Source organism: Aulonocara sp. 'chitande type north' Nkhata Bay, linkage group LG7 (genome assembly GCF_057382095.1).
Source record: "Aulonocara sp. 'chitande type north' Nkhata Bay isolate Kocher_YH1m ecotype deep benthic linkage group LG7, A_spYH_male_GT1.1, whole genome shotgun sequence".
Lineage (NCBI taxonomy): Eukaryota > Metazoa > Chordata > Actinopteri > Cichliformes > Cichlidae > Aulonocara > Aulonocara sp. 'chitande type north' Nkhata Bay.
In genome coordinates this window covers 64,899,406-64,920,493 of record NC_141350.1, presented here as the reverse complement: position 1 = coordinate 64,920,493, position 21,088 = coordinate 64,899,406, and the positions used below count along the sequence as shown (strand labels likewise).

Below are 21,088 nucleotides of genomic sequence, written 5' to 3'. Positions count from 1 at the left end.
GACACAGAAAGGACACGCTGCTGCTATATTTGGTTAATGTTTCATATTAGTCAATTAGATTCATTATTATAAGGATGTTTTTGCATCACCACAACAGCACAAACATAAAGTAGAATATGTGACTGGAATATTATACCTGACGATCCCAACTTAAAGCCTTAAAAAAATCAAATGGGTGCGTTTTTCTGACTAGGATGCCTGTTTAGCTTAAGAGAGGTGGACTGCTGTCCTCACAGCCTCACAATTTTTGCTCTTTATTATTTCATTCATTATGCTGATGATTTGTGACTTTCTATGCACTGACAAAGTACAGGAACATATTTAAAGGAAGACGTTAGCAAAGAAAAGTGGGATAGTCAAGGAGATGAAGAAAGTTGGCAGGAATGCTGAGAGGGTAGGTGTACGGCAAAGAGAGAGGGTGCCAAAGGATAAAGGCTTATGGGCATTGCATGTGAGGCTGGGCACTGAGGAAAGGACGAGGCAGCACAGACACTGAGCTGGAAAGGATGTGTACTGAGTTAGGGTGGTTTCGGATAGAGATCATAATGTACTAACAAGTGAAGAGAGTGTGCTGAGAAGATGGAAGGAGTACTCTGAGGAGCTAATGAATGATGAAAATGAGAAAGAGAGGAGGATGGATGGAGGAAAGTGAGTCAGGAAGTGCAGATTTCACATATTACACTATGAAGAGTGGAAAGGTGGTTCAGATGGCATGTCTGTGAAATATGAAGATCTTTAGGAGAGATGGCTTCTTTTAAACAGATTGATTAACATAATTTTGGTCAGAGGATTCCTGAAGAATAGAGAAATCCAATTTCAAGTTCAAGGGTGACGTGCAGAGCTGCAGTAACTTTGGAGAGATAGGGGTAGAGTCCCAAGAGAGGAACTGCGGTGCTGCATGAGGAAGTCAAGACTGACAGAGAAGTCTGTAAGGACGGACCTGTAGGAAGAAAACGCACGAGTGTTGAGGCATGCAGTAGGAGTGACAGATGGATTCAAGGTCGGGGTGGAAGTACATCAGGGATCGGCTCTGAGCATCTTCTTGTTTGGAGTGGTGATGGACAAGGTAAATTTAAAATACCTGGGATCGACCAGCCAAAGCAACAGACAGTGCACGCAAGCGGTGATGAAGAGTGTTGGGTGATTTGTAACAGAAGAGGTGGTAGTGAGGCTGGTATGAGGTAGGGTTTGGAGACAGTGGTACTAACACAAAGACAGGAGTGGAGCTGAAGATGTTAAGATGGGAGTGATCAGGAGGGAGATTAGAAATGAGCACATCAGAAGGAAAGTTCAGGTTGAATGCTTTGGAGACAAAGTAAGTGAGGCTGGGATGGTTTGCACATGTGCAGAAGAGGAATAGCTGATTGGGCAAATGATGTTAAGTATGGAGCTGCCAGGTCAGACAAAAAACGGGAAAATCCAAAGCAGGTTAATGGATGCAATGAAGGAGGATGTGTAAGGGTTGGTATGAGAGAGGAGGATCGTAGCGCTAGATTGAGATAGAGGCAGATGGTCCAGAATGGCGACCCCTAAAGGGAGAAGCTGAAATTAAGAAGTTTTGTTTCTACCTTAACTTTAATTTAATCTGTAATTTCTGGCTTTGTGCTTCAATATTGCAATCTGTTATTTTGCTTTTTATAAAGAGTCAACATAAATAAAGTTAGTATTGTGATCTTATTAGTAACAGTAGCTTAGTGTTTCTACAACCCTGTTAAATGCAATCTGTTTCCATGGGCGTATATGCAGCATCTTGTGGGAATCTCACCAATAGATGTTGAAATTACTAAGGATGGGCCAACAGGTCCATTCACAAAACAGGGTTGTAGACCATTGTTTTTTGGGAATGCAGGGACAAAGTAACAAAGAGCCATATAACCAATAACAGTGCTGGCTCACTTCAAACTGGAAGTCTCCTGTTTGAATGAAAGAGCACTCTTTTTAACACCTTATTGCAACTGTTACAACTAATTCCACATCATTGCCCAAAGTCCCTCCTCCGCCTCCATCCAGCTCTTACTGGTCACCAAAAAGCTTTTCTTTCAGCTGCAGAGAGAAGGAAAACAGGATATGAGATGGGTCTTACAGGAAACAGGTGCATCCCTTGTTTGCATCTCTTTTTTCAGTGTTTCATTGCTTTTCCCAAGTTCCACTTTATTTTGCTCTAGAGACAGAGCATCAACATACAGATTTCTAATTCTTCATCCCAATGAAAACAATGCCAAAATAATCTCAAAGTTTTATGAAAACACTCCCAGCTATTAAAGTTTTATTATAATCAAGAAGAGAACATGTGGCAAATTTTGCTTATTTTTCACATTTTTGCTTTTTTTTTTTTAAATTATTTTTATGTTATTACCATTTTTGTCAGAGCAGCAAAGTAAGAACTTCTGCTTCACTAAATGCCACAAGAAAGGAAGACACTGTGACAGCTGGCATAGCGTGAGAGGCCTATGACCGGTTGCCAGTGTGCTGCAGGGCTTGCAAAGAGAAACAGACAACCATTCACTCCTAAGGCCAGTATAAAGCAGCCAACTGACCTAACCAACACACATGTCTCTGGGAGGAAGAATGAGAACCTGGAGAAAATTCATGCATGCACAGGGAGAATGTGCAGAGTCATAAAGGTCCCCAGCCTGGAAGTGCAGCCTGTGCAGTGAGGCAACATTGGTGCCATTAAGGTACCAAGCAAGTTATTTTCATTATCAAAAGGAGGAAGTGGGGAATTAAAAATCAAAATCATTTGAAATGTGCAAATTTGCTATGATTTTCACTTTCTGTCTAGGTGATTTTTGTCATTATTTATGCTGTTAAAGTGGTGGATGTTCATGTTAAACATAACCACCAGACTGCTTTAAACAATCAGTTTTAGACCGTTTTTGTTGAAAGGGAGTAATGAGCTGAAAATGTACTAAAGTACCAAATCTGAGGAATCTACCTGGTTGGTTGGCAACAGGCAGGGTTTGAAGGTAAGCTCAATTTAGAAAGCAAACAAACAAAAAAACAAAAATGCAGGCATATTTGTTTTGGTTTTATTTTTTAAATATTGTATTCCTGTTCACACATGTGTGCAGTGTTGGTTTAGCATAACGATTATGATCGACTCAGTGCTTTTATTTGGTTGACTTCCATTTGCAAACATTTCTGTCTTCTCAGGGTTTCTGAAAGGTTATGTAAGCATGAATCTTTTTAATGGATTCTTATTGCAATGGAAATATTGCTGCATTGTATACAGCTAACTCTGTGCTGCAAAAAAGCACACCAGAGACCTGTATTTGCGGGCAGGATATGCACTTGGTGAGGTTAATTTAGGTTAAACCCTGGTTTTCAGTGTTCCAAAGGTACTTCACTCTCTGCCATGGTAACTTTGACCTAGATCTTGCCAATAATATTCTTTTCATATGAACATGCTCATAGCTCATAGGGTGACTGGAAAATTCTACTAGTAGTTCTACACAAGCCCAGGGGAAGAAGAGGTTGGTTTGTGAGTCTGGAGGTGTGGGACAATCCAGATAGTTTGCCCGAAAAAGAAAACACAGAATTTTCCATCATTTCATAAAAACGAATAAAAAATCTGGAACATGTTACTCATGACAATTAAAAAAAAAAAAAAAAATCCAAGAATGCATATCAAAATATAGGCTCACCAACAGTAGATTTCTTAAATATCAGCAAATGATGAACAGCATAGAGAAAAGATTTAATCCCTGGCAACCAGAGATGGGCAGTAACGCGTTACTGTTATCCGATTACTTTTTCGAGTAACGAGTAAAGTAAGGGATTACTATTGCAAAAACGGTAATTAGATTACCGTTACTTTCCCGTAGGAACGCTGCATTACTGCGTTACTAAAACCGTGAATTTTTGCGAGAATGTCTCATGACAATGACGTAAGCGAGTGCGACGTTCGTGACAACAGCTGTGTGCAGATCAACAGTGAATAATATATGGAGTGCGGAGAGAGTATGAGCGTGCAGCGTTTAAAGCGTGGAAGTACTGACCTTACTTTGAGTTTGATTCCATATAAAGTGACAAAAACATTAGCGTCCGCTGTGCGTGGGAAGAAAACTTCTTTTTACAGCGAAAAAACCCTAAACCTCCGAGCAAGCACCGAGTGCGCAAAGACGTAATGGGAAACTCACAGAGAAACTCGCGGATTCTTCCACACCGCTGCAGCACACCTGCACCAGGGTAAACCTCCGCCTACCCCACTCCTGCTTTACAGGTGAAAATAGAGCAACAGGACCGCTAGTCTTTGACTTTATTTATTTTCTGCTGTGTTTTACTTGCATCTATTTGAAAGACTGAGTGTAAACACAAAAAATATTTTATTTTATGTGCTGGAATGTGCAGAAAATAGGTTTAAATGTTAAACTAATTTCTTCCAGTCAGAGAATGTTGCATATAATTTAATGTTTGCTTCATGCGTAAAGTTAAAAGATTAAAACTGATAAAACAAGTTTTAAAAAGAGACTTTTCCATTTGATTACATTTTGTATGATGGATTATGCAGAAAAAGTAGAATTGGGCTGAAAGATCGATCGCTTTATCACCTATTCAGGTTGTAAATCGTGTTTTTAAAAAGTAACTAAGTAACTAAGTAATTAATTACTTTTGAAAATAAGTAATCAGTAAAGTAATGGGATTACCTTTGGGGGGGAAGTAATCAGTAATTAGTTACTGGTTACTTTTTTCAAGTAACTTGACCAACACTGCTGGCAACTGAACTCAGAAATGCCCACACAGGTAACAGAATTTTTAAATTGTTGAACCCCTAAATTATTAGCAACTTAAAGAAAGTCTAGTCACCTTCATTCCAAACTCCTTAGGCTATTTATAGAAATAATGATGGACATGAATAAATAAACAGACAAAAGAAAAACACAAACAAGAGAAGCATATAGACAATTTATGGAGCTCATCTTGGAAAAGCAAATATGTTTGGCACAATAATGCAAACCAGACATCACAAACTGCCAGGGTTTAAAATAACCCCAGCCGGTTTCAGATTAGCTAATGACAAGTCAGCTACATTGCTGTAGTAAATATTAACATAGCTCTACATGTTGAATTACTATTATGTCCAAGTTAAGAGACATATATGTCATGTTAAGTTGTGTGCGGCAGGCAGAGTTGCAAACTTCTATGCAGACTCACAGCAAATTACTGTAAATTCCAGTTACAGCAACTTTCATGTAAATGCAAGTGAGGCAGGATATTTTTACTGCAAATGTATTTACAGTAATGTAAATACATTTTGTTGGCAATAACATACTGGCATTCATTTGCCAGCAACCTGTGTACTGTCCTCAGTGTTTTCCATGCTTCCAGAAAAACAATGCACAGTATTTTCTAGTATTCATTTGTTGTTTTACACGATATTATCACAATCTGGGCAATCAAAACAATATGTGAAACATAACTTTACCCCACCAAGTAGCAATGGTACAGTATACATTAAAAGTGATTCAGAAACTGTAGCTGAAGATAAAGCACAGAATCAGTGACTTCTTTACTGGTCCCTGAATGGGACACGCAAAGAATTCACAAAAGCTCAGTGATCCGAACCTGTAAAATCTATGTAGGCCTACCTGCAAAACAAAAGGATGGTCAAACTTATAAGGTGCAACAAGCACAGATGCTGGACGAAACAGATGCTGCTTTACTGTGTGATGGTCCTGAGTCTGCCGACTCAGTGTTTTGTGTTTCTTTATGCTTTTGTTTATCCTGAGTATGTATTCTGTTATGATTTACCGTTTGTTAGGTTTCTGTTCTGTGCTTACCCTGGTCCCACTTCTGTGTTCTGTCTGTCTATGCTGTCACACTGTCTGTTTGTGAATCTGTCTGTTTAGTTAGTTCAGTGTCTTGTCTGCTTCTGTGTCTGAGTTTCCTGTTTTATTCTGAAGGTCCCTGTCTCGTGTGAGTGTGTTCAGTTTACGTTTCCCCTGTCCCGTCAGCTCTGACTTCTTCCAGGTGTGTTGCCCTCCTGTCTCGTCCCCTGATTACTGCTGTGTGTATTTAAGCCCTGTGTGTTCTCCTGCCTGTTGTCGGTTCATCTGTGTTCCACAGTGTCCTGTTCCCTGTCTGCGGCTCTCTGCCACTCTCCCCATTTCGTATGTTCTCAGGTTTGTTGTTTAGTTTTTCCAGTTTAGGTTTCTTTAGTTCCCTGTCATCCCTCACTGCTTGTTTGCCACTACACCACCCTGTAAATAAACATCAGTCATCGCCTGCATTTTGGGTCCTCCTTTCCTCCAACACCACACAGCTCGCCTCGGCAGCCGTGACATACTGGCTATTAAAATTGCTTTGGTTCTCCTATTATCGACTGATTAAACCAATGACTGTAGAAAATACATTTAGACAGTCGTTGGATTGAACTATATCAAAGTTTACTTTAAGGCACAATGCTCAACGACACCTTGGTTAAGTCCCTTATCAAAACGGAGGATGGACACTTGAAATTGTAGCCTGCTAGAAAAGTTATGATGAGGGGCCCTTGCAGACAGTGAGACATTGTAATGAAAACTTAAAACCCCCACATTAATGCAATGCGAGCTCAGCTGAATTATTCAGTAGTCTCCCACTGAAAACGCTACGTCCAGATGAACAGAATCAATGTTTGGAGATTCAGTAGAGTTCTGCAGCTTCGTGCTTCTGCAGCCATGATGATAACCAGCATAACTGGGGAGGACACTGAGCTGATGAGCCAGTGCAGAGGAGGAGCCCTCATTTATCTTTGAAAGTAAAGAGAGGCTACCCGTCAGCTTGTGCAGCTAGTTTTAAAGCTTGACTGTACTGAAAATAGCAAAAACAAATAGGATGGAAATGTTCTGACGACAATGTCAACTTTCCTCACGCGTCCTTGAGTTTAGATCTAGTTTTGATCTAGTGTCTCTCCTGTTTGCAAAGTTATTTTTGAATAGGAAAGTGACTTGAAAGTGTGTATTTGCCAAAAACTGGACAAATGGACATCTGTTTTTGGTCTACATCTTTTGATTTATTCAAGCTACTGTAATAAGCCCTAAAGTGAGCTCAAACGGGGACATCTGTGCCTTTCCAATGATACCTCATGTTTTTGAGTCGCCTCTACGTTCAAATAGGCAGGGCATCACAAAAAACGTTAAACTGGAAGATACTTGTTTGCTGGTTCTCAGGAGGATATGTGAAATATATGTCAAATGTATCCCTCGTGAATGATATCAAAATCTCGTTCACATTAAAAATGTCTTTTTAAAGCGTAATCTGACCAAGAGGACAGCACAAATATAACAATATAAAACATAACAATAGTTCTGTAAACATGTTTTCAGTGGCCAAAAAAGATCGGATGGGTTAAAATGTAAGTACAATAAACACAGAGTTATAAAGGTAGTGGCTGCATTGCAGCTGGTAACGGAGATAAAACACTGGGACTGGACCACAGGGCAGTTAACATCTGTAGCCTACTGCACCACACACAAGAATAAATGTTGGGAAGGATGTCTGCCATCGATGCGCCGTAAATGTCGCCTTTATAACTGTTCCGTTACACACATCCACGCACCCACCCACCTTCCACCACTCTCCTATCTCTGTGACCAGCAGCCCCCGCCCAGCCCTCTGCCAGCCCGTCAGCCCTGCACTGCCACCGGCCACGTCTCAAAACTTCGCCTTGTGCACGGCCACTACAAGAAAGTTCTCCGAGCAGCTGGTGACCGAGGGCGGCGGAGGAGGGGAGAGTTCAGAGGACTGTGGACCGGCTCCGTTGTCAGACAGCGCGACCGACAACAAAATAAAAGGTGAGACTTTTTTCTTTCTCTTTGGTGGAATAAGAGGTAAAAAAAAAAAAAAAAAAGACGAATAAACTACAACCCGCTCGCTTCTCTACGGTTACGACCCTCTTTTCTGCCCATCTTGGCGATTCTTTTACAACCATGTCAATAAATTCGTCTTTAAGACCGAGCAACGCAACAATGTAACGAAACTCCAAAGATCAGAATCCGTGACCACCCAGGTAGGCGCAGGGGACTCCATTACCCCCCGTTTATCCCCTCAGAGTTAGTTTGGTCTGTGCCGTTACACAGTCTTCTGTAATGTGATTACAAGTGCCAGCTACAAGCCTCTTCGGCCGTTTTTATTCTGTACAATATTTACCAGATTCCACGGGGTTCATTTGAAGGCAGTGAATGAATGAAGTAATTAAAAGCTGCCAATATTCATGTCACGTTTGTGCTTCACAGACAGACATTATACGGGCCACACGCTGAGCAGCAGTCTAAAATGTGAGACTCTATCTGTCGTACAGATGAATATATAGCTATATTTTTTTTTTTCAAAAACATCAGGTGTAAAGCTATTAAATTTGTCACACTGCCTTTCATTTAAAATTTTTCTCTTCCCCCCAATTTTGAAACAGAATTTGACATAATGTTTATATATATATATAAGAAAGAATGGTGATGGGTACTCCTGAGGCTGAGTGTTTGAACTAACTGTAAACTTATAGAGGTAATATGAGGAAGCCTGCTCTGCTCAAGTGCCCGTGTCAATCATCCTTAAATGTGGGCTTTCCTCTATAGCGTTTCCAGTGGGTAGTTGATAAGATTACTTCAGCTGATCTGCAAACACACAAATCGCTATTCAATGGAAGAGATAACAATAATAATAGTAAGTGGATTAAGAGCACTTTGTGATAGTGACAGTGTAGAAATCCACAGCAAAAATATAAAGTTACCAAATAATGTCTGAAAAAAAAAAAGATGCATCCCAGCTGACTGGTGCATGGGTACCACTGACCATTACTTATGTGTGCTTTCGTATTAGTGTTAAACTGGTTAAATATTCAAAGGGAGTGGAGATAAAAGACAAAGCAGTATTGATAACACGAAAGGGGGAATCAGTAACGGCCAAGAACAAAGCAAACCAAGAACACTGGCTTTGTTATTACGTTGTTCGTACTCTAAAGGAAACTACAATTTAATTTTTGAGAAACACATCAAGGGACTGTGACATCAGAGGAAATACTGGATGTGTCTATGAGTGTTTCAGGTTATGAGAAGAAATATGAGTCATAATGTCAAAGGTGTTTCTGACGGAGGATAGCTGAGAGACTGTTTCTATATAAGCACATGCTTAAGGAACATTTACAGAAAATAAACAAATTTTATGAGCTGATTTATTTATGATTTAGTTCAGTTCATTTCATTTTTATTTCAAACGTGAATTCACAATCATTACAAAATATCATTCCATTCTTTTGTTTGAAACGGAGTAGGCAGAAGTATACACTTATTAGTCCCTACCGCCTCAAATTTTACCTCTCATTGATTTCATTTTGTTTTAGCCTTAAATTAAACAAACAACATATGAAGCAAAAGTAAATCAAAACAAACAAACAAACAAACAAAACAAATAAACAAGCCCCACCACAGTATAGTTACTTTCATATAAATAAGGACTGAGTGGCAACGTTTGCAGATTCACAAATGATGAGACAAACAAACTAAAACACTATTACGAACAACATTACCGCCCTGGGTTTACCCCGTTTTCTTCATTCTTATATTTGTTAAAAATCAGTTTTTTATATTTCACTTTAAACTGGTTTATGTTGTTACTTTCTTTAATTTCTTCTGTTAGACTGTTCCATAATTTAACTCCTGCTATTGAGATAGACATTTTTAAAAGTTGTTCTAACACTTTGTATTTTAAAATTCCATTTCCCTCTTTTGCAAACACTTTATTTCTTTCTTTTCTATCTTATTTGCGCTGTTTTAAACGCCACCAAGTCTTGAAATTTAATAGCTTGCAAAAAATTGGTGGCTGGTGATTTGCTGAATATCAGCATTTATAACAGCTGATAAATGTAAATGCAAAAAGAAAGAAGAGGTGGAAAGAAAACACACATGAATCATGTTTTCAGTGTCAATGTTTGTTTCAGGTCTGCTTACAGAAGAAAACGACCAGCTCTTTACTGCACCCTGCTGTCAGAGCAGGGGAAGGAGACTGGTGTAATAGGAGGCAGGTGAAATGAGAGATTATTTTAATATTAACCAAGATTATCAACACTTTATGTTACAGTGAGTATAGTAAAAGCCTCCCAACATGTGTTAAAGTAAACAGAGCGAGAGAGAAACCAACAAAGAAAGCACTGTTGTTGGAGATTTTCAGTTGAGTCACCCCACTTGGCAACGCTTTGATAAGCAGTAAAAACCACTTCAAATATGTAAAGCTGTTGATGCAGTATGCTTGGAATACCTCCCGACTGTTGAACCTGTGCTGCCAGCTTCCTCCATGCTATATTAGCTGTGCTGCTGGTAACAGGAGCAACGCTTCTGCTATGTAGAGTTATAAATGCAGAGCAACAATGAACTGAATAGGACTGAACCTGTGTCCAGTATCAGATTGTGCATCCATAGAAGGTGAACGCAGAGTTTCATAGGAGAAAACCCCCATAAAATATCCAAATATACATTTTTGAAAGCACAGACAGGGACAACGGGCACTTTTCACGGTTTTTAACATTTAGCTGTTTGCACTTAAGAAGTTTACTCTTTTCCACGATTGGCTGATGGGCCAAGAGCACCCACAAACTCTCCTTCTCCTGGGAACAAACTAGGGATCTTTTGCTTGTTTGGCCAATGTGTGAACAACTACGTCAAAACTGAGCAAATGTTTATTTTTACTTTTCAGAAACAAGTACGGTTCAGGTTCACAAAGACTACAGAGTATGTGATAGGCCAGCTTGAAAGGCTCATTGATTTTGTTTATACACATATCGGCTCAAATCTTTTGTCATATGTTTAAGAAGCTTTTTAGAGTTGGATCTGTACACTTACAAGATACAGAGTGGTCTAAAGAGCACTCTGCAGCTCTTATATGCATTCCATTACCAACTACAAACATCAGAAAGTACAATTAAAGAATGGCCACCTTCAGGCAGACTTCATGAACAAAGCGAGTGATTTAGTTTAAGTGGATTGTTGAGGTTTGGCTGACTCTGTGGTTTATTTATCCACTGATCAAGCAGCTGCAAGACACCCCGAAACAACCCTGAGAGCCTGTGTTCTTTCATGCACACAGAGCTGAGCAGGACGAGCAGCGAGTGTTTTCGAGTAGCCGCTTTGTCAGAAATGATAATCACAAGGAAAGGTTGCAGCTGGCGCAGCTCGCCATGCAGGTGCAATAATGTATGCTTCTTAGCAGACGAATATCTGGATCTCTTCGGTGTTGCAGCGCTGTAGTTCACGGTGCTGCTTGCCAGCACTGTTCTCCTCACAAAGACAGCAAAGTGTCTCCTGCACTTGGACTCACCACGTCTGCTGGCAAACAGAAAGAGACGCATCTGTTCCCAGACTCAGTCTCACTGCAAACAAACAGTGCACGAGCAGCTGCACGCAAGGCGTCGCACAATGTCTGCACACAAGACGCTGCAGATCCATGTTTACACAAGGTGCGTGTGTATAATATCACACAGTCATAAATTATATAAATCCAGATGAAGATTGGGGTATTAAAAGCATTTACCTTTTGTTTACTTCTCCATTGTTCAGTGTGCTGTCTAATCTGTTCAAGACATAAACAGGAGAGAAAGTCTTAACATGTCAGCACCTTCATGAGTAATTAAATCTAAGAGGCGGGGTAATACCTAATGTCAAGTATGTTCTTCATGCAGCCTGATCAGGGCACTGCATTCAGATCAATTTAAAGGCTGCGTGTGCAGGCTGCTGGGATTAGTTAGTGCTAGGGAACTGTGGCAACGTTTACAGTAATGAACTGTGCTGAACTTTTGCTCAACTGTGAGGTGCACATGGTTGAACCTCACAGTTGAGCATACATTTGAGACTGTCAAAAAAATGTCTGCTCAAAAATGTTTTAGCCACTTACTTTAGCACTTGTACTGAGCATGCATGTCTTTTACAAAGAACCAGAAGCAGTCAACCATCAAGCTCAGATTACACTGTCCCCGGTATCAGTTTTCCAACATTTTATTTGATCTTTTATCTTTTTCCACGCTCATCATTGACTTTGCCCAGGTTTGGGTGAACAAAAGTGCATCTTCAGTGACATTTTGCACTCGTTAGCTGATGTGATTTTAGCAAAATTCTCTGCTCTGTGATTCCAAAGTAAATTTTGGACAACCTGCACTAATGCTTCCCAGGCTACTGATTCACTTGGCTCCGGTTTCCATTCAAACTCATCGTCAAGTATCAGTTCACAGATTTTAGAACCAACAAAAAGACCTTCATTAATTTTGGGCTTACTTTTCTGCAGAGCACACTTACTTTCTTTAATTTTATAATGAGTCGCTGTTTCTGTCCAGTCCAGCTGTCCAATACTTGGAACATAACTAAAAAAACGGGAACTTGCAAGACGAAAACAGATTTAAAATCAGTAAATGAAATTTGTCAAAGCACAGGTGAAAGAATCCCAGCAGCAAAATGCCAGTGTCATTTATCATCCTCTTGTATGGAATCATATTTATAAACTTCATTTGACTAGTGCCCTGGTCAGCTGATTCGTCTCCCTACAAACAAAACAGTTCTACTGAAGTCACAGTACAAAAGAATTTGACAATTTTGAGAATAATCTTTTTTTCCCACTGCGCCATCACACCTGATCTGCTCCACCAACACACTTGTAGCTTCATATGTGGTTTGTCCCGCTTTAGTTTCTGTGATCCCAAACTTAAGACAGATTGCCATCACTCCTTTAATTGTGGGTTGAGAAATTCATCTCCAGTATAAATGTTCTTTATATTTCTAACAGAAATGATGTTGATCTTGGGCGGCATTCTGCAGGCTTGTCCCTGTTTATCCACTGTGTCTGTGACACTGCAGGCTCATGTTAGCATTTCAAATTAAAGGGCAGATTACAGCCTCAGGCAGTTTTGCATGTGATGGATCCATGTCACCTTATGTCTGAGTGCACAGTGCTTGCTGTTTTCAGCAGTTAAATATCATTTAACAGCATCTTTGAAAGCCAATCGGGATTTTCGTTTTTTTGACGATTCAGCACTTCAGTCTTACAGTCGGGGAAAGTTTCCACTTTTTCAGCTGAGCAGCCTGTTGAAATTTAAGAGAGTACAAAGTGATCTGAAACTTGACATTACCTGGCATTATTGCCTCTACATCAGATCTGCGCCCACATGCAAGTATGTGGACGCGCATTACAGTTTAAGCAAGACATTCATCCAGATATTTTAGTATTTAGTGATAGCTCAGTTAGAAAATAATACAATAAAATCCTGCCTTTCAGTACAAGTGAGTAAATATGGTTTGAAAGATTTCTTTTGCCAGTTGTCACAAGTTGTTAATTTTTAAGATTTTTTTTCTGCATTTATCTGAAAGTTTAAGAGGAAGGTTACTCAACAGGTAAGGGGTTCTTATAGGGAAAGGATCAGCAGCTAACAAGACTGTAACTTTCTCAGGTTTCATCTTCTGTTATTAGCTAAATGTCGAGCTTAGCGTGTGTTTTTCGGTGGATGAATAAGTGCTTGTCTGAAAATATTTGAGGATTGAATCTTTGACTGATACTTTCATGCACCAGGGGGGGCTGGAGCCTATCCCAGCTGTCATAGGGTTGAGAGGTAGGGCATACCCTGGAATCTGAAAGAGGGCTGACACAGAGAGACACACAGCAATTCATACCTATGGGAAATTTGGAATCACTAATTAATAATTAAATAATTAAATACGAATTCCCACGAACTTTGGACTGTGTGAGGAAGCCAGAGTACCCAGAGAAGACTCACACAAACATTGAGAAAATATGCAAACTCCACACAGAAAGGCCCCAGATACACGAGTCAAACTCAGGCCCTTCTATCTGTGAGTAGCAGGTGGCTAAATGCCCTGACACCTGATAGTTTCAATAAATGAAATAGATTTTTTAAATATATCACCAAATCCCAGCAACAATCACCTCGAGGCAATTTGTATGTAAGGTAATGACTCTACATTGATACAGAGGGAAATTCCCAACAGTCAGACGACCCAGAGAAACAGAGAGAGCAGGAATACAGTGGCGTGATTAATACCTGTGTAAAGTTTCAGTGGTTAATGTGTGAGAGTGAATGAATAGTGGCATTGTAAAGCGCTTTGGGTGCCTTGAAAAGCGCTAAATCCAATCCATTATTATTATTATTATTAATGTGTGATGTTTAGGTCTGATTTTTTCACCATGTTCAAAATCAGCCCATGTGATTCAAAATGTTTAAGAAGGGTGGTTCACATCAGTTACCAACTAACTAGGTAGTTATTGCCACACTAGGATTTCACTATCACTGTTTCACTATCTCGAGGGTCAAAAGTTGATTAGCTCGTGTCCCAGCCTGTTCAGACATCTTATGACATACTACCATGATTTGCTTTATCATCAGGGATCTTGCTCTTCTTCCTTCTTCCTGCACTCGGCGAAAGAAGAATGCTGCCAGTATTTTCAACTGTCATCAGGTGACAGCATTCCTGTCATAAGCCGCCGGTGAGGTGACACGCCTCACATGTTAGCATGTTGCGTGACATTGGAACATTAGGGGAGAGATCAGAGTTTTGTATAGGGTTGGTTTAAAAGTATCTAAAAAGTATCAATAGAAAGTGTCGCATTTAAAAGTGGCCAAAAGTTATAACTTTACTAAAACCATCTCATATGCAATGAAGTAACAATAAAACTGGACCCTTTATTTTCTATGAAAACACATTTAATGTAAATGAACTTTTTTTTTCTTCAATCCTTAAAAATGTACACTGAACAGCTACATAAAGGCCGCTTGCTACAGTGGCATGATGCAGGAAAAATCATTCAGTGAAGCCGTGCCAGTGTTTGCAGTTTTCTCTCTGCACTAACCCGAGCTCTCTCTGCATTCCAAACCAGCATGAAGTTCTCCTGCAGCAACGAGGGACACAAACAAATGTCTCAAAATCCACCAATTAAGATGCAATCATGCTTCTAACTTGTTCTCTGGATGACAGCTTTGCTTGTAAATGTCACTGAATTCTCAGCACAGTCTTTGTTTTTAACATGTTTAGTCCAGTGGAAATGCTTCAAAGATTTCAAGATAGGCAGGAAAAAGCACAAAAGTCATTTCCATATTCTGTCAGGTCTCTCATATATGAAAATTAATCTTGTATATGAAGATTGCCCTGCAAAATTGGTTAAATTGACAAATATTGTAGAACACATCATAAATAAATAATAATAATAAAAAGCAAGCAGAATGGGAGGTGGTTCTTTGGAATTTATGTGATTTTGTAATGGAAACTGAGTCACTTAAAATAGACTGTGACAATGGATGTATGCTCGTGCGTATGTGTAGAAAGAATGAGGTAAAAATGCACTGAGCTAATTACAGACACAGAAGTACAACAGGAAAAATTTGCAAGAGCGTTTTGCAATCTTATCTGCTTATCTGTTTTATCTGCACTGAAAATGAAGGTGCGAACATGAATGGGTAAAAATAAACCTGAAAAGGTAATGAATGATTCAAATACCTTTTCACAGTTTTTGCTGAGATTGTGCCGGAAGGTCTGACTGTGCTGTGTGTAGCACGTGACTTTGTCAGGTACAGTCAGTGCATGATGTGTTCCAAGTGTGAGGAGTGTATCTATCAAATGAACCTATCTTTGGTTTATTAGCTGTCAGTACACTTAATAATATTAGCAACACATTATTTACAAAGTTAGATATAAACATTATATGGGCTATAACAGATATAAGCTAGTGACTTAGTCTGACTGGCTGAGTGTCATTTGAATCCTTTTAAATTGTTGAAACTTGCTCAGCTTGTAATTTGACGCACTGACATTAGCCATAATCTTTGCAGACATCTCTATAAAATGTCTAAGGTGAGACTTTAGATGAAAACAAAACTGTAATAGAATAAGAACGCAATGGATTTCTAAGTAGTGTTCTTAAAGGATATTGCTCCACTTCTTTGACCTGAGTTCACTCTGCACTAGTTTATTGTTAGGTTCTTCATCTATGTAAAATGTTTCTTTACTCAGGGATTATGGGCTTAAAGCTCATTAAATCATCATTTCAGTATCTCAGATTATGTTTTGTCAGACACATGATAAAAGTATTTAAAATTTACTTAAACCATATTTACAAACTCATTACTTGGTTGGGACTTATTTGCCAAGAATTTCAGCACGTGTGGTGTGGCAGGGAGGCGATCACATTGTTGCACTGCTGGGGTGCCAGGTCAGGCCAGTCACACACAGTAATGATGTTTTTGAGCTGTGGGCAGGTGCTATGTCATGTTGGAAAAGGGAAGCAGCATGTCCATAAAGCTTGTCAGGAGATATAAGCATGAAGTGTTCACACATCTCCTGGGAAATGCTGTGTTGGCTTTGGACTCGATGAAACACAGCAGACCAACCACCACCACCAACACAGAGGACATAGTATCTCAAACCATTCAAAAACCTGGACTCCTGTACCTAGGCGCTATGAGCCTGAAATGAAATACAAAAATCTTTGTACAGGATGTCGATGATTATTTGGTTAACCGTTGCATCGGCAGTTGTCCCCATGATTGTAGTTTTAGTGCTAAAATAGACTGAGAAATACACGCCATTCATATGCAAACTTTGAATTAAATATGCTAACACTTTGAGATAATAGATTTCTGATTTTCATGAGCCATAATCATCAAAATTAAAACAGTTTAAAATACTTCCACTATACATGTAATTTTTTTTAGCATTTAAAGCTGCACAAGGCCTCATTTACTGGAGCAAGTATAACTAGTCTCTAAGTAAAATTAATCTAATTTATTTATTATTTGAGCTTTTCATCAGATAAAAAAACTGATAACAAAAGTCATATTTTCTTAATCAATGTTGTGTCACTATTAATGTCCCAAAGTCAGCTAATTTATAAGAGCGTATAGGCTCTCTCTTCTTGACACATGCTTGATAATAATTTGCAAGAGATTTTGAGTGCTGCATAAACATGATTGTCAAATCTTGAATATGAATTTCTCTCTCTCTGTCTGTCTTGCTTTTTCATGCAGCAAAGATAAACACCTCAACACAGGACCAAAGAGAGGATTCAAACAAAGGACGACTGTCTGACAGCAGCTCACAGCCACGATGCCGCGCTACAGAGTGAACTGCAGCACCATGATGTTTCTGGTGATTTTACAGGGGGCAGGAGTAGTGCTGTTCTTTAGCTGGTACACCCAACTCAGCCCCTGTGACCCACAACCCTCCAACGCCAAAGTCCATGTTCTGCTGCTGTCATCGTGGAGATCAGGCTCATCCTTCTTGGGCCAGGTGTTCAGTCAGCACCCGTCTGTCTTCTATCTTATGGAGCCTGGCTGGCATGTGTGGACCAAACTGCAGAAAAACGGTGCAAGGGCGCTTCGAATGGCAGTGAGGGATCTCTTACGGAGCGTGTTCCAGTGTGACTTCTCAGTGATGGAGTCCTACCTTCCAGAGTACCCCAATGTGTCGTCTTTGTTTATGTGGAGTCACAGTCGAGCTCTGTGCTCGCCACCAATCTGTTCTCTTACGCCACGTAATCAGTTCAGCAACCAGACTCTGTGCCTAGAGAAATGTGATGCTGAGGGATTGCAGGGGGTAGAGCAGGCGTGTGACTCTTACTCTCACGTGGTGTACAAAGATGTGCGGCTCTTTGAACTGGAATCACTTTATCCACTTTTGCAGGACTCGAACTTAAATCTCCGCATCATCCACCTGGTCCGAGACCCACGGGCAGTTGTGCGGTCTAGGGAAGAGTCAGCCAAGGCCTTTATGAGTGATAACGCAATCGTCTTGGAACAGAAACGCATTAAGGAAGCAGAGGTACAGTATCAGGTCATGCAGGAGATTTGTCGCAGCCATGTGCGTATCAACGAGAGGGCGGTCCTGAAGCCCCCTCCGTTTCTAAAAGGCCGCTACAAATTGGTTCGCTACGAGGACATGGCACGCAATCCACTCGAGGAGATCAATGCCATGTATCAGTTTGTAGGTCTGGAGATGACCACAGAGCTGGCCACATGGATCTACAAGGTGACCCACGGAAAAGGCAAAGGCTCTATTAAAGAGGCCTTCAAGATCACGTCGAGGAGCGCTACCAACGTCTCCCAGGCTTGGCGCACCATGCTGCCATACAACAAGGTCAGACGAATCCAGGAAGTGTGTAAAGGGGCCATGTCGTTGCTCGGGTACAGGACGGTGAACAGTGAAAAGGAACAGAAGAGGCTTGACATAGATCTCCTGGTGCCACGGGAACCCTATCAGTTCAGCTGGTTGCCTGATAAAACACAGCACCCTAACAACAATTAGAACTGGAATGACAAAGACTTGTTAAAACAGGAATACAAACAGACTTTTTAAAGAATGGACTACTCAAAGGACCGGATAACGGTACCACCCTGCCCTGGTTCTCCTGGTTTGGAGGCCGAAGTGGGGACACCAATAATACCAAAACTGAAACCATTAACTCTGGGGTAAACCAAGGTCAAAAGCAAGAAATCAAACTAATCAAAACTAGGTCTGGTGTCAGCTGCTGTCAGGGGATGTATGGAGACACAGTTTTTGAAGTGGCCAGTTGACAGTGGGGGCCAATCAGCAGATGCCATTTTGAAGCCAGCCCAAAACAGCTCACCCAATCAGACAAGGGACATGTATAGTCTCTTAAAGGCACAGACCACACACAAAAACAGTCCACAGACTCACTGACAAAACAATTTATGACAAAACGATGTAACATAACCAAAATCCTGATTTATGATGTGCCACATTAAACACACAGAGCCGGCCATTGGCCGTTGCATGCCACATTGTTTTAAGCATATGCATCAAACCATTGTCTCCTGAAGGCTTGATTCATGATGATGATGATGCTATTTGATGCTTTCTAGTGGCTACTCTTGCTCTTCAAATCCCTTATGTGCACCTCAAGGACAACCAAGACGCATAGAACAAATAAATACAAATGTTTCCTATGCAAAGTCTTTAATGGTGCAACACGATGCATAAATACTGACCAGCCTCCAAGTATCACCAGCACCTGATGTGTTAACGCACTAACAGCACTTAGAACTGAAGGGCTACTCATTTGGCACCTCACATACTTTTCTCATGCTGATAGTGTGAGAAAAGTTAAGAAGCTGCAGAGAGCCGTGAGAAAATGCATTAGCACAATGAAACGCACCTACCCTCTCTTAGCAATGTGCATGTTATTAATACGGTACAGCCAGGAAACTCACTAACTGGACTCAAGCTTAATTCATCCTGCAGTAAAAAGTAATGGGCGGAAATCACCAGACACCCTGCAGTATAAAAAAACAGGTATTGACAAAAAATCATGTTTTTTTTGCTCCAAAATGAGTCAAGCACGCCAACGCTGTTACTAAAACCTGCCATAAATGTTGCTTTAAGATGGAGTCAGTCTCCTGTTACTCTGCAAATGAATGTCTGACACATCAAAATATATTGATGTAACTGACAAAAGTCTCACAGCATGGGATAGATTATCTGTTCCTTCTCAGACCTGCTCTCAGCTCAGAACTAACAGCGTTATTTTGCATCCTGGCTCCATTTAAGTGCCTGAGAATTTAAACATTATTTTTTTTGCTCCCACTTGAAACTCCTCACTTCCACAGTGTATTGTAGCTATGAAGGTATACATTCATGAAGGAGTGGAATTAACATGTTTACTTAAACTGGATAAAAGTGCTCAGTGTCATTATTTACATTTGTTTACGGGATCTGTCTGTTTTATTGATTAATACTTGATTACACTGAAATGTCTTTTAATGAGTAGCAAATGTTAAATCACGTTGATTTATATCTTTACAGTAAGAGAAAAAGGATAAATGAACTACTGTTAATCGTGTTTAGGGTGCTTTGTAGTAAAAAATGTACATTAATTTTTTTTAATGCATAAAAAATTGTCATGGGTTTTTTTTTTTTTAAAGATGGACTTCAGCTATAACTTGGTGTGAGTTTTGTGTTTCATATATGACTTAGTGTTCTGATTGAAACAATATCTTCACTTGTACATTTTTGGAAACTTGCTATGAAGTACAGAAGTGTTTTACATCATGGAGTAAAATACATAACAAAATATTGTTTATTTGAGATGATATGTACTCTGATTTAAGGTTTATTTCATCAATGGGAACTTTAAATGGGTTATTCTACTCATTAAAACACTGGTTAGAATCTCTTTTGCACTGGTTTGGGTCTCTTTTCCATAAGCAAAGATAAAATCTTAAATACACAGACTCAAGATCTCAAAAGGAAACTAGTGCTCTCCAGTTTGAAGGGATGGGCGGTCCAGCAAGCTCAAAGCAGAGCAAAGAGTAGTGGAAAAATTAGAGGCATATTTTGACGTGAAACTGAACATGCGTTGGAGAATACCACCACTAATCATGTGACCATAGAGCCCTGTACTAGGAAGCATGTTCTCAGAAGAGTAAAGAATAAAAATAGTACCGTTCACAATACATAAACAACATAGTTAAAATAAAAGGTCACAGCCGGACACTGTCAGGGCCTAACATTTACTGTGAGATGCAAAAATTTACACATGGGTTACTCTGTTTCAAAACAGCCAACGTTCAGAGCATTTGCTGTTCGACTGTCTCTGTTTTACGTTCATGGTAGAAAATGTGAAATGGCTGTTTAAAATATTAAAAACAATTTCAAGCTGTCCTGGAAAGTTGCATATTTGAGCACAAATAATTAAAATAACTTTCTTATTTATTTAATATTTCATTACAATACAAAATTAAGGATATAGAATACTTTTCAACAAGAAAATGGCATTTATTGTAAATAAAATGCCATTTTCATTCACTTGTTGATTCTAGTAACCATGGCAGGTTATCTTTGACAGTCTTTGAGATATTCATGTTCAATCATTGTAGAAGATTTCACTATGCAAAAAAGGCCTGAAAGCGGCTCAGAAGACCCTTGAAAAACATATGGATCTGAGAGTATTTGATTTTGCAAGATTGTGCAAGAGAATGTGAGAATGCTAGTTGAATAAATGTACATTTCACCATATTGTTGTTCACATAGGAATCTGGTTTAACACGAGAACAACTGACAGGAGTCAGCAAAAGGTCCCCTGTCACTGGTGGGTGTCTTTTTGGGTT

At 39.8% G+C, this 21,088-nt stretch overlaps 1 protein-coding gene across 1 annotated transcript; it reads left to right on the top strand.

Moving 5' to 3' along the window:
- The first annotated feature begins 967 nt into the window (after positions 1 to 967).
- LOC147326634 (carbohydrate sulfotransferase 6-like) lies at positions 968 to 20,219 on the top strand. Its single transcript, XM_086301964.1, has 3 exons — positions 968 to 1,066; positions 7,579 to 7,775; positions 16,991 to 20,219. The coding sequence occupies exon 3, from the start codon at positions 17,070 to 17,072 to the stop codon at positions 18,264 to 18,266; it is 1,197 nt and encodes a 398-aa protein (XP_086158090.1). The 5' UTR covers positions 968 to 1,066; positions 7,579 to 7,775; positions 16,991 to 17,069; the 3' UTR covers positions 18,267 to 20,219.
- The last annotated feature ends 869 nt before the right edge of the window (positions 20,220 to 21,088 follow it).